This window comes from Prinia subflava, chromosome 17 (assembly GCF_021018805.1).
Source record: "Prinia subflava isolate CZ2003 ecotype Zambia chromosome 17, Cam_Psub_1.2, whole genome shotgun sequence".
In the NCBI taxonomy this organism is placed as follows: domain Eukaryota; kingdom Metazoa; phylum Chordata; class Aves; order Passeriformes; family Cisticolidae; genus Prinia; species Prinia subflava.
In genome coordinates, this window is record NC_086263.1 from 9,992,475 (window position 1) to 10,005,046 (window position 12,572).

A 12,572-nucleotide genomic window follows, 5' to 3' on the forward strand; every position below is an offset into this window, starting at 1 on the left:
ACTATAGAAATTCTTCAGTGGGGATTATGCTCATGATTCCAGTAATTTGATTTTTTTTGTTGTCTCTAGAAGCATTTAGTGCTGCACTGGCTTTCATCTGGCAGTCACGGTGTATCACAAGTGCTTAGTTCTCACTAATTACAGCAATCTAATCTCTGAGAGCGAAGCTGGATTCTGAGATAATTTGGTCTGTAGAGTTTTAATACTTACCTTTTCAATTAGACTTTCATAAGTAGATATGATCTGAGTGTAGTAAGCAATTTTCTTCACAGGCAGCTGGCTCTCTGGCTTCATCCAGCCAACAGGCTTAAAAATAGCTTGGAAAAGTGATTCTTAAAATGCAGATTTACTGATTTCTCCACTGTACTGAAGCTGATGAATTGAATACATATAAATACTCTAGTTGCTGACATTTACCTGTCCTGCTGGGTTTAATTCAAACTAAGTTTTTCAAAGGATTTTAGCATCTAATATTGATATGGAGCAATCTTCAGCTGCTTGGTGTTAACCAGGAAAGCATTATCTGCTGAACACTTTGTATCTATGAAAAGGAGATGTCAAAGTACAAAGAAAAAAAGTGGAATAAATCGAAAACAAGAAATCTTTTAATTGCCCTGGTAGACTTTTGTGGTCTGTCCAAAACTAATTTTTCTTTTCGTTGAGATGCTGTGATAAAAACTTGGAATGACAATTAGTTAAGTAAGTGGAGATACCAAGAAAGGAAAATGCCCAGGAAAATGCCCACTTTGTAGCAGGGGCTTTTTCTGCATAAGCTTATTAAGCATGGATGATTAGATTTGATTGCAGTTGATAATTCTTTTTTTCATGCATTCCAGAACAATTTTTATAATTTTTACATCTTTTTTAACTTAATGCCCATCTCATTTATCTTCCTTTCTTTTGTGGGAGAAGGATAGTAATTAGACAGTTGTGCTTTTATGTATTATCTTTTTATATATATACATACAAAATAGAAATTTCCCAAAGAGACATACTCCCCTTTTTAATCATCTTCATGTCTTAAAAGATTGATTTGAATTATTCTCGAATGTATGAAACCTTCTAGCAAAGGAGCAGTACTATTTCCATTAAATAACTGGTGTTTAGAAGTTGCTTACAGGGACGTTTCATCATGCATGGAAAGGTACCATTTATATATGGGTATAAATGCATTGTATACATACAGTGTAAAGGGATTAGGCACAGCAATTATTGCTGAAGGGAAGGCAAGGAAAATTTCTTTTCAGGGAAGGAGAAGGACACGGTGAAGGTTTACCTCACCCATAACTTGAAATGCTTTCTGACCATGGAGGTAAATGTATCTGCCATGAAGCTTAGCACGTGCAAAAGCACAGAAAATACTATGGTGTTTTCAAGCCACGCTCTCTCTGCATTTCTTAACTAGGGCACTCCAAACCATGCATACTTTAAAAGTTACTTTTAATATATATTAATGATACCATTCCCTTGATGAATGACCATATGGTAAAGGCCAAGAGCAAGAAGTGTCTGGGCTCTGTCTTGCTCCATTCTAGGCCATCGAGACGGCCCTGGACTGTCTGAAGAGTGCCAACACGGAGCCCTACTACCGCAGGCAGGCGTGGGAGGTCATCAAGTGCTTCCTGGTGGCCATGATGAGCCTGGATGATAACAAACACGCATTGTACCAGCTTCTTGCACATCCCAAGTATGACAATTCTTTAAACGTAAATGTGTATGTAAAATTTATGGTGTCTTTGGAGCAACCTAGTTTAGAGACAGTGATTAGTCTGTGCAATTCATGGGGTTCTTGCCTGCTGGTGAAAAGGAATTTTGTTAGCCTGTTTTTTAATGCCAGTGACATGTTAATGTTTCATAGTTTAATTTTCTTTCCCTAATTCCAGTCCAGTGTATAATCTATTACATATGATCAATATGATTAATTTCAGTTTCATATATTTAAATAATTGGAATATTCTGGTGCTTAATTGTATTTTAAAGATTAATTTAGATTGTGACATTTTGTATGTACATCTAAGCTTTTACTGAAGTGAGAGAGAAAATTCAGTTTCATTTAGTGACTAAGCTATAGCATAGTCACACAGCCTCTGTTTGTCTTGGTGTGGGAGCCTTTTATTGAAGCTTTTCTTACATGTTTTGCAATTTTAGTCATTGCTATTTCACAAGTTTATTGCTTTTAGACAACTTTAACATCTTTGCCCAAAAAGTGTGGGCTGACTTTGACTCTTGCAATGTAGTAAGTGTAGCTAAAGAGCATGGTGGCTTTCACAGTCTGGGCTTGTTAGACTTGACATAAATATAGCTTTGCAATGCATAGGTTTTGTTGGGCAATGATATGATAAATAATGTTTCAATCATTCAAGATTAAATCAAATGTCATTTTAAAAAAGGGAAAAATGTCAAAATATTGAAAATGACATTCTGTAATTGAGTTGCAGTGTGATGCCTGTATACCTATTATTGTATATACGTGGCTTCTTCTGAACCACTGCCTTTAAATGTGCCTGATGAAATTGAGCTATCCATCACGCTGGAGACCAGTGGCTGACTAAATTAATGTGGGCTGAGTGAACTGGTCTAGCTCTATCAGAATGAGGGGAGAACTGGAGGTGGAGAAGGAGTTAGATATGGAGAACAAACTTCCAACGGGGCCCCTGGCAGTGGCCGCGGTGGAGCTGGGGGTGCTGACGCTGGGGTTGTGTTGAGCGTGTGGTGTTCCAGCTTCACAGAGAAGTCCATCCCCAGTGTGATCATCTCGCACCGCTACAAGGCCCAGGACACGCCGGCCCGGAAGACGTTCGAGCAGGCCCTCACCGGGGCCTTCATGTCGGCCGTCATCAAGGACCTGCGGCCCAGCGCGCTGCCCTTCGTGGCCAGCCTCATCCGCCACTACACCATGGTGGCCGTGGCTCAGCAGTGCGGTGAGTGCCGGACACAGCTCCTGGGGCTGGTGTGCTGGGGAGGGCATGGGGCTGCTGCGTGCCTCAGCCCTGCAGGGACCAGTGCAAACAGGCAGAAACTGAGAAAAGCCTCCCTCCTGCGGGCCTGTGCAGCCACACGATAGTATCTTATAAGTTCTGTTACATTATTGGCCAGTTAGTTGTTGTCAGCCCTGGTCAGCCCCTGTTCACTGTGTATGTACCCTTTCCAGAATATTCTCCCTTAACCCCTATTGGCTTAATTTTGCTGCAGTACTCCACCCCTGTTACGCTGTTGGTTCACCCTGGTTCCTGTTTACCCCTTGCACTTCTTCCTTTTATCCCTATTGGCCCTTGACACTCACATCTGCCCCTTTTGTCTCATATATAACCCTGTGCCCTTGACCTCATCCTGATTCTCGTCCCTGATCCCGCTCGGGGCCGTTCTCATCCCTGACGTCCCTGGACCCCTTTGCTGTTCCTGTTTGTGCCCCTGAATAAACAACCTTTGCCTATCCAAAGGAGAACCCGTCCCTTTGCTGTATCTGCCATTCCAGTCCGGGCTCGGATACGCTGAGTCGCTCTCTAGGACCGCGTTACTGCGCGCGCAGAGTGCGGAGTAACTTTGTGCTTTGTGCTTTTACTCACTGCAGTTTGTTTTAAAAAGTCACAATATTGCAGTTGCTCCTGGGTAACGATGCTGGATTTTTGTTTGACGGCTGAATTGTGTTTTAATCCTTTGGAGCATTGGAAATTATTAAACGAGTTTTAAAAAGCAATCAATCACCTAATAATGCTCTGTAAGTGCTACAGCCAGTGAAATAACTGCAGTGTGGAACAGCTCATGTGGTTCCAGAGCATTTGTGTAACCTAATGCTCACAGTACTATTTGCAGATGGTCCTTAATTGGGTTGTTTCCAGTTGTGGTTTTGAAGGACCTTTAGAGGAGCTAAATAAAAGTTGGAGCACTGCAGTATCTTATATCCATGAGGAAAACTTTTTGTTTGGGCTGGATGACAAGTAATTTGGTAAAAGGCATACTAAAAGCATATCAATCTTCATTGTCACATTAATGTAACTGGCATTTTTATGGCTCTTCATTTTAATTAAATCTTCTTGCAGTGCTTAGTCTAGTGCAGAGAAGGAAATATTCAAGTAGATGTAATCTTTTTTTCTTCTAGGAGTGAAGGATGCCTTATAATGCATTTATATGCAAATAGACACAGGGCTTACTGATTTTGCCATCAGCTAGTCCTAGGAGTAGTAAAATCTAATTAAAAGATATTCATATTGAAATATCCATTGTTTTATCTTTGTTTCCCCTTCCCCTCATTCCCTGTTACAAATTCCAGGTCCTTTCTTGCTGCAGTGCTATCAGGTTGGGAGCCAGCCTAGCACAGCCATGTTTCACAGTGAAGAAAATGGGTCAAAAGGCATGGATCCCTTGGTGCTCATTGATGCCATAGCAATCTGCATGGCATATGAGGAGAAGGAGCTCTGCAAAATAGGAGAGGTGGCCCTAGCAGTGATATTTGATGTTGCAAGCATCATCTTGGGTTCAAAGGAAAGGGTAAGATTTTTTTAAAAATGTATTGAAATGATTGCGTTTCAGCCAATGTAATTTTGCTTCTAAAATTTTGGAGGCTACCAGTAAGATGAGAAGAGGAAACTGATCCATTTCTTTGTTTCCAGGCTTGTCAGCTTCCCTTGTTTTCATACATTGTGGAACGTTTATGTGCTTGCTGTTACGAACAAGCTTGGTATGCTAAACTAGGAGGTGTTGTGTCCATTAAATTTCTTATGGAACGACTGCCACTGATTTGGGTCCTCCAGAACCAGCAGACTTTCCTGAAGGCACTTCTCTTTGTTATGATGGACCTAACTGGAGAGGTATGTAATGAATGAATTTTATCAAATAGTGTGGGGAAAATTTCTGGCCTTAAATTCACACAGATTGAACTCTTAATAATCTTGATTTTGCTGAACTTCAGAATGCATTTTACCTGCGAGAGTTAGTAGTGAATTCCAGTCTTTTTAACTCAAACCAAGATCTGAAGTTAGGAGTGAGGTCAGATTTTTCCACATAACTTGGCTGAAGTTGTTGAGATTACACATGCTGCTTTCAGAGTAGAAATATACAGGCTGTGTGTAGATCACAAAAGAGCACAGATTTGTCACTTTCCACAGAATCACTAAGCTTAGCTGGAAATCAAAATCACAGGATTCGTCAAAATCAAATTCTAAGTTGATGAGTAATGTGTGATTTGTGATCTTTGTTATGTACTTAGCTGATAAAAATTATCTCTGATGCCTCAGGTTTCCAATGGAGCAGTTGCTATGGCAAAGACCACATTAGAACAACTCTTGATTAGATGTGCAACTCCTTTAAAAGATGAAGAGAAAACAGAAGAAATCCTTGCAGCACAGGAAAAGTCTTTCCATCATGTCACACATGACCTCGTTCGAGAAGTGACCTCCCCAAACTCCACTGTGAGAAAACAAGCCATGCATTCCTTGCAGGTGCTTGCACAGGTCACTGGCAAAAGTGTCACAGTCATCATGGAGCCGCATAAAGAGGTAAGCAGAAATATTTACTGAACCGGAGCCTAAAGTCGTTTTCCAGTTTGGATTTGCAGAAATGCTTTTCTTAGTACGTTTTTCCACTGGTGAATTAAGTTGGAAGTGCTTTGATAGCATATGTTTGTCATCTGCTAAGTTTTGTTGTTCAAACATACACAATGGCTGGAGCACTACAGAGATTCATAAGGCTCTGCCTGACTCCTAGCAGTATTTGTTGCTTCTTCACATTGATTTACTTCCTTAAATTATGGGCTGCTCATCCTGCCACCAGTCAGACATAGGCTAGACCATATAGACACTAGATTTTGACACTCAGTTTTGTTATTCTCTAAATGTGTGGCATTATTGCTGTGCCTTTCGCTATCCAGAAAGAGACTATAAAGTTCAAAGCTGGTTGAAATAATTTTTGGCTAGATACTCTTAAAGCTGGTATTGTTTAGTCTTTTTGAAGATAATTGAATGCACGTAAGTCTTAAGGGCTGTGACAACATTCCAGATTATACTGAGAAGCTCCCTAATTGATATCTTACTTTGCTAAAGCTGTTAAATGAGGAAAGGGAGAAGTTGGTGTAATGAAAAAAAGTTGCACAAACTTTTTTGGTTTTCTGATGTTTTAGGAGCTTAAAATATTCCTATATCTTGACTGTTTGAAATGCTTCAGTCTGTGAATTTCTTTGTTGTTCATGGTGTTGTGTGAAATTATTAAATATCATAGATCTGTTCACAGAGAATATATATTAATTACAGCTACTACACCATTCTGCAAACTGACTGTGAATCAAAGTAATTCAGAGAATTATTTTTCCACTTCCTCAATTACTTCTCAAGACATGTCTGGGCCACAATAGAAAATGGATACAAACCTACAGCCATGGCTAATGGTGTCTTCTTGGTGGCTGGGTCTGTGGGGTCATTTCAATAGCTGCTAATTCACTAATCTAAATTACACCATGTAGGTTCTCCAGGACATGGTTCCTCCTAAAAAACATCTGCTTCGGCACCAGCCTGCAAACGCCCAGATTGGCCTGATGGAGGGAAATACATTTTGTACAACACTGCAGCCCCGATTGTTTACAATGGATCTGAATGTTGTGGAGCACAAGGTTTTCTACACAGAGGTACTTTCTTTTTATGTTCTCATCTTTAAATGTAGATGCTTCTGTATGGTGGTGTTAGTACTTCCCTTGTTAAAATGTTAATATTTTTCTTTGTGCATTTTAAACTTTCACTGTAACGTAAGAATTTCGCTTTTGAAACATCAAGTGAAGTCTGCTTTGCCTGCAGCAGTCAATGCAAAAGATCCTCTGGTTTTGAGTTAAGAAAAAAACCAAAGTGCTATAGATGAAAAGCTATCTGTAAAGGTGGGAGTGAGTGGTGTTTCAAATGTGAGTAGCAATATTAAAATGATTGTTTATTTTTTTCCTAGTTACTGAATTTATGTGAGGCTGAAGATGCTGCCCTAATGAAACTACCTTGCTACAAAAGTCTTCCATCACTTGTACCTCTTCGAATTGCAGCCTTAAGTAAGTGAAACCTCCTAAATAAACTTAGTGCAGTTAAGTGTCCTTGTGAGCAATGGGCAGTCTGCCTCCTGAGATCAGCAGAAAAGCTGAGCACTGGAAGACTGATGACTGTTCTCCTGAGGTTACAGTTTAATGGAGAGAATAATGGGAAAGTGTGCCTGCCCTCTTAATGACTAGAATTCAGTTTTCTGAAAGGAACCCAAAATATTTTAAGATTAATTATGGTATGAAGCATAGGAAAACTATAGAACGTTAATAGAATTCTCGTTCTTTCACTGTTTTATGATTTTGTTGATTTTGGCAGTGCATACAGTGTTTTAGCTGTCTGCTATTTGAGATGACATAAAAAGAAACTATAAGAGAAGTGGTGTAAAATTAGGGTTTATTTTCTCCTCTCCTTTGAAATTGAGTTAACAAAGAGAACAAATTTACTTTGATATTTGCAGATGCTCTAGCTGCCTGCAATTATTTGCCTCAGTCAAGAGAGAAAATCATTGCTGCACTTTTCAAGGCACTGAATTCAACAAATAACGAGCTGCAGGAAGCAGGAGAAGCGTGCATGAGAAAGGTGACTGTATTAAAACAACTTTCCTTTTGAGGCCATTGTTCCCTCTGCTTTACTTCCTTGGTACAAGACTTCTTAGAAAAGTTCTCTACAGGAAATATTATTGCTCTGTTGAGTTTTTGTTAGTGATGCTGATAAAAGTTTGTGTCAGATGTGTTTGTTTGGGATTTGAACTTGGCCATAAAGAATTATCCAGGTTGCAATTAAGAATTATAAGCTCTTGGATAAGAACCATGGTAGATCTTTGAGTCTTTCTCTCTTTCTGTTGTTCTGGTTTTGTAAATGAGTCTTCCTTTCTAATTAGCCTCAGTCCTTCTCAGCTGTTTTGCAAATGTACAGACTTGGCTTTATTGTAAAAGCCCTTCCCATGTTTTGTCTATGTTCCTAAAATAAGTGGTGGAGATCCCAAAGTTGGTTTTGGGGAGGTAAAGCAGGAGAGCAGAGTTAAGACTCTACATCACAGTGTGATGGTTACCTTAAGGAACAGGACCCTGGCTGTCCTGTTTGAGGTCAGTGTCCTTGCCTGACACTGCCCTGCCTGTCCTGTGGATGCAACATTATCATGTATAAAGGCTGGAGGGACAGGGAAAGGATATTCCTTCTTTGTGATTTGTTGTTCAATAGCTGTGCCTAATTCTGGTTCAGCAAGATTTTAATTCCATTCTTCTAAATGAAAAAAAAAACAAGCTAATGAAATTGCTTACAGGCTTTTTGTAATGCTGTGTAGATGGGCTGACATGGAACAGAGAATATAACTGCAGTAATACTGGTGGTTTGCATTTGTTTGTGCCATTGGCTGGCCAGAGGTTGTGTCTCTTTTCATGTCACTGTGGTCACAAGAGAGAATGTACATATTATTTATGGCTTGTTAACAACACAGTTGGGTTGAGAGGTAGCAAATAAGGGTTGTTCTGACCTATACATCTGATTTGTCTGATTTTTTTTTTCCTGTGATAAATACACGCCCACAGGATATTTGGTTATGACAGAAGATATTCTCTCTGATTGCTTGCAGCCAGGCTCTTTTGACCTTTTCTGTGGCTCAGGATGCATGCAGATTATAATACAGAAATTTGCTCTATTGCCTTCAGCCAGATTCACAGGGAGTTCTTAGTACAGGGTCTAAGTAGTTTGTTCATAGCTGTGTATTTAATTTATAGCTGTAGCAGTTTTTCAGTCTATTTGTAATTATGATCTCCTACTTGATTATTTTATGGAATGTCCTGCTGTGTGTCAGAAATACCTCAGTGCTTCCCAAATCCATCTTGTCACTGTGTATATTCCCAGCACTAGATGTTGTTTGAACTATTGCATTCTGAAGGAACAAAACAAAAGAAGAAATATCAAGTCAGCTAAATCTATTTTAAGAAAAACACTTGCACAAAAGTCACATCCTTCTCCACCTGTATCTTAATTGCAGTTCTTGGAGGGAGCTACCATAGAAGTTGATCAAATTCATACCCACATGAGACCATTGCTGATGATGCTGGGAGACTATCGCAGCCTGACCCTCAACGTTGTGAATCGCCTGACATCAGTCACCAGACTTTTCCCCAACTCCTTCAATGATAAATTCTGTGATCAGATGATGGTAAGCCTATCCAATTTCCTATTTTAGCTCTTCCAGAGGAAATTTTCTTCTGGCTACTGTTTTTATTGGTGAAAAATCAAAGACGTTCAGAAGTGACTCAATGTATACGTTGGAAGTAAAAGATTTTTATTTCACAGTTAATAAGAAAACCCCAATTTCTAAAGGGCTAAACTAAAAAGTTAAGAGACTTTAATTTTAGTGCAGACATAACTAGTTATGCTAAGGTTTGCTTGGATAAATTCATCTCTAAGTAAGGTGCCACCTTTAACATTCTTGCTTCCCAATGCACTAAATCTGTTTTGGTGCTTTCATGATTTATAAAATTTTGGGAGGTATTGCTCTGTTTATTTGTGGTGTTTAAACTGAATATGTGAATTCTTTATAGCCTTGGCATGAATAGTTAAATATTTAAATGCATACACATCAAGCAAGTCATCAAAGAAGTGTAAGACTATCAGACTTGTTTTTTGTGTATATATATATATATATATATATATGTACTTACAATCCCTGCTTTCTTGAATATGGAGAGGACTTCTAGCAAGAGTAAACTTTTCAACTTGAGGAAATGGAAATAACTGATATTCTTTCCTTTGTTTCCTTCAATGGAGAGGCAGAATTATTTCTGCCTCTCCATTGTCTCTTGGAGCATATGCTAAAATGGAATGGTCTAATTACTAGAATAATGCTAATTATCCTTTCTTTATAGCAACACCTGCGTAAATGGATGGAAGTTGTAGTTATTACACACAAAGGTGGACAACGGAGTGATGGAAATGTAAGTTAATAAATGCTTTTATGTGAGAAGAGAAGAAATAAGTAGTATTAATGTTTTGGAATTAAAGAACCCATTCAGTTGTAAATGCTGCCATAACTGATTACACACTGATGCTTTGTTACAAGCTAACAGACTTGTTGAATTGAATATAGAATATTGAATATCTGTTAGAAGTCTCAGTAAGAGGAGCTTCTTATCTGCTGACAATGGTTACTTTAAAGACTGTTCTAGGTTAGTGTGGGAACAGCTCAAGCATTTGTATTTCTTTTCCCCCATCAGGATTTTCTGCTTAGAAAGCTGTTCTTCACTGGAATGGCTGATGAGCTCAGCAGCATAATCCCCCTTGTTTCATTAATATGTTTGATGTTCATAACATAGCCTGTTGAAAATTATACATAATGATAACATAATCCCAGTTAATTTAAATTTTAATTTATTAAAACCAAGTTCAATATTTACTAGTTGGGATCACATTAAATTCACCCTCCCAGTGAAGCTAATGGCCGCAGTGTTGAAGCATGAGAAGCTGATCAGTTCTCTTAAAAATGGAAAACTGTGCAGTGTAATGTCAATTTGTGCTCCTAGCAACACTGATGGGAATTCCTGCTTCAGTGCAGTTTCCTGTACATTACCAGAACTTCCATAATTCTATTAATGTTTTACTAAATGCTTTTATTCAGTGTTCAGATTTATGATTGCACCTAAGAAAAAATAGGGGGAATTCTATTAATATCTTTGTTTTTCAAATTAGAATGCAATTACATTGGCTTTTTATTTCCCTCAAAACATGGAAATGGCTTAATGGCTTTTCATTTCTCTTTCTTGTCATTGCAAAGAGAGCTTTTAATCTGAATTTGGTCATTGCTTTATATTAGACCTAGATGTTCTCTAATGAAGTAGAATAAGGTTGGTTTCCTATGTTTTAACTAAAACAGTGTGCGTTCTTCAGTTAACCTCATTTCATTCATGTCAGAGTTGTTCTAAGGCCTTCTTATACTTTTGGGATTCACTTTTCCTCAAATGTGATGATTACAGATAGCTTGCAGATCTTTTTGTAGCAATAGTCTTTTAAACAACAATGTGGCACCTCCAGACCAGTTTTTATTTGTCACTAAGTCATGTCTAGTTAGGAATTCCCCTTGTTTTAATGTTTTTTGTTGATGTTTTCTGTGTAATTATGTGTTTAGAGAGATACGTTGTGTGGGGGGTACGCACCCGACACTTGAGAAAGAATCTATTGTCACATCTTGAGAGAAAAGTCTGGAAACATTTCAAGTAGAACTGTGTCAGTGCAAAGCTGATTGAATATTACTTTTCTGCTTCCTAGCTGTTGCTCCAGAGTTTCCTTAAAAATAAAAACTCTAGGAAACTGCAGGAGGACACTGCCAGTGCTGTGGCAGGCTGTGTTTGTGTGTCTGTATGTGCATTGTGCTGTTGAAAAACTGTCTTTTGAAAAACAGGGATGGTGAAAGTGGTGGTCAGTTATTATAGTTGGCATTTCACTTTCCCTCCTTTCTTCACAATCCTAGCGAGATTCCAACCTCTGAGACACTCATTAAAGGCAGTGGTGGGGAGCAGGTTGGATTATTCAGACTAGTTAGGTAGGGGAGGTGGTACACACTCAGTGGAGAACAGAATTGTCCAGGAAAGCCTGATGTTCCTGCCTGTCCTGGTGCTGGTGCAAGCTTTCATCCTTTTCAGCAGCACGGGATGAAGGTGCCACTGGAGGATGGTGTCAGGCACTTCCCCAGCACAGTGCAGATAGTGCCTGTCAGCAAGGCCTCTTGAAGGATAGTTAGAAGGTCTGTGGAGAGAGTTTTTGTGTATAAATAGTAACTACAGACAAACTGAAAGTTTAGTTAGAAATGCTGCGTAATGATGACTATTGTAAAGATTCACCACGATGCCAGAATAACTAAGCCTTGTTCACCTAAATAATTTATGACAGTCCTGCTGTGATCTTAAGCTGTGATCTGGCTGTTTAGAGAAATGAACAAATTAAAACATAATATATTAAGTAGTGATTAAAATCTAATGCGTTGGTCCAGGGAATAAAATATTTGATTTAAATCTTTCTTCCTCTCTTGCCTGCCTCTCCAAGGAAAAGCATGGGATTTCAGATCATGTCTGGTAATTGAAAGAATAAGTTTTGAGTAGGTGATTGCCTTCAGTTGTCCCTGCTGTGAGAGGGTGGAAATTTCCATGGTGGAAATTCTGCATTATAGCCTAAGAGGACTGTATAGCTCTAGAGGACTTCACAGCTTGGCAGCTCAAGTACTAGAAGTGGTTTCATAATAGATACTGGCCAAATTTGTCTTCAAAGATGCTAAAATGTTGTTTCCCCCGACTTAATTATCTCTATTGTAATTTTATTTAGTAAATATTTGAGAAGCTGTGTCTGAGCAATGTAAAAGTAGAAAAAAGGATGCTTTTTATCCTGGTTCTTCAGAGGACAGTTTGGAGCATGTGAGATGCTCATTGTCTCCATTTCTTCCATTTGAGATGAGGAAGTAACTGAGCTGAAGTTAGACTGCAGCCTGAAGAATAGCATGCACTGATTTGTACATTTATTTGATTTTTTTGTGGGCTTTTTGCTTTCAAGCTGGGCCTTCTGTTT

General features: G+C 38.8%; 1 protein-coding gene across 3 annotated transcripts in view; it reads left to right on the forward strand.

Moving 5' to 3' along the window:
• The window catches only part of TRRAP (transformation/transcription domain associated protein), a 76,437-nt gene that overhangs the window by 16,476 nt on the left and 47,389 nt on the right, over positions 1-12,572 (forward strand). For 2 of the 3 annotated variants that reach the window (XM_063413995.1, XM_063413996.1), the window contains exons 23-32: positions 1,536-1,714; positions 2,722-2,921; positions 4,271-4,488; positions 4,611-4,808; positions 5,235-5,495; positions 6,455-6,616; positions 6,925-7,021; positions 7,468-7,589; positions 9,007-9,177; positions 9,887-9,955. In XM_063413995.1, the coding sequence (XP_063270065.1) occupies positions 1,536-1,714; positions 2,722-2,921; positions 4,271-4,488; positions 4,611-4,808; positions 5,235-5,495; positions 6,455-6,616; positions 6,925-7,021; positions 7,468-7,589; positions 9,007-9,177; positions 9,887-9,955 (1,677 nt within the window). The remainder of the gene's footprint in view (positions 1-1,535; positions 1,715-2,721; positions 2,922-4,270; positions 4,489-4,610; positions 4,809-5,234; positions 5,496-6,454; positions 6,617-6,924; positions 7,022-7,467; positions 7,590-9,006; positions 9,178-9,886; positions 9,956-12,572) is intronic. The other variant, XM_063413997.1, reaches the window with a different exon arrangement.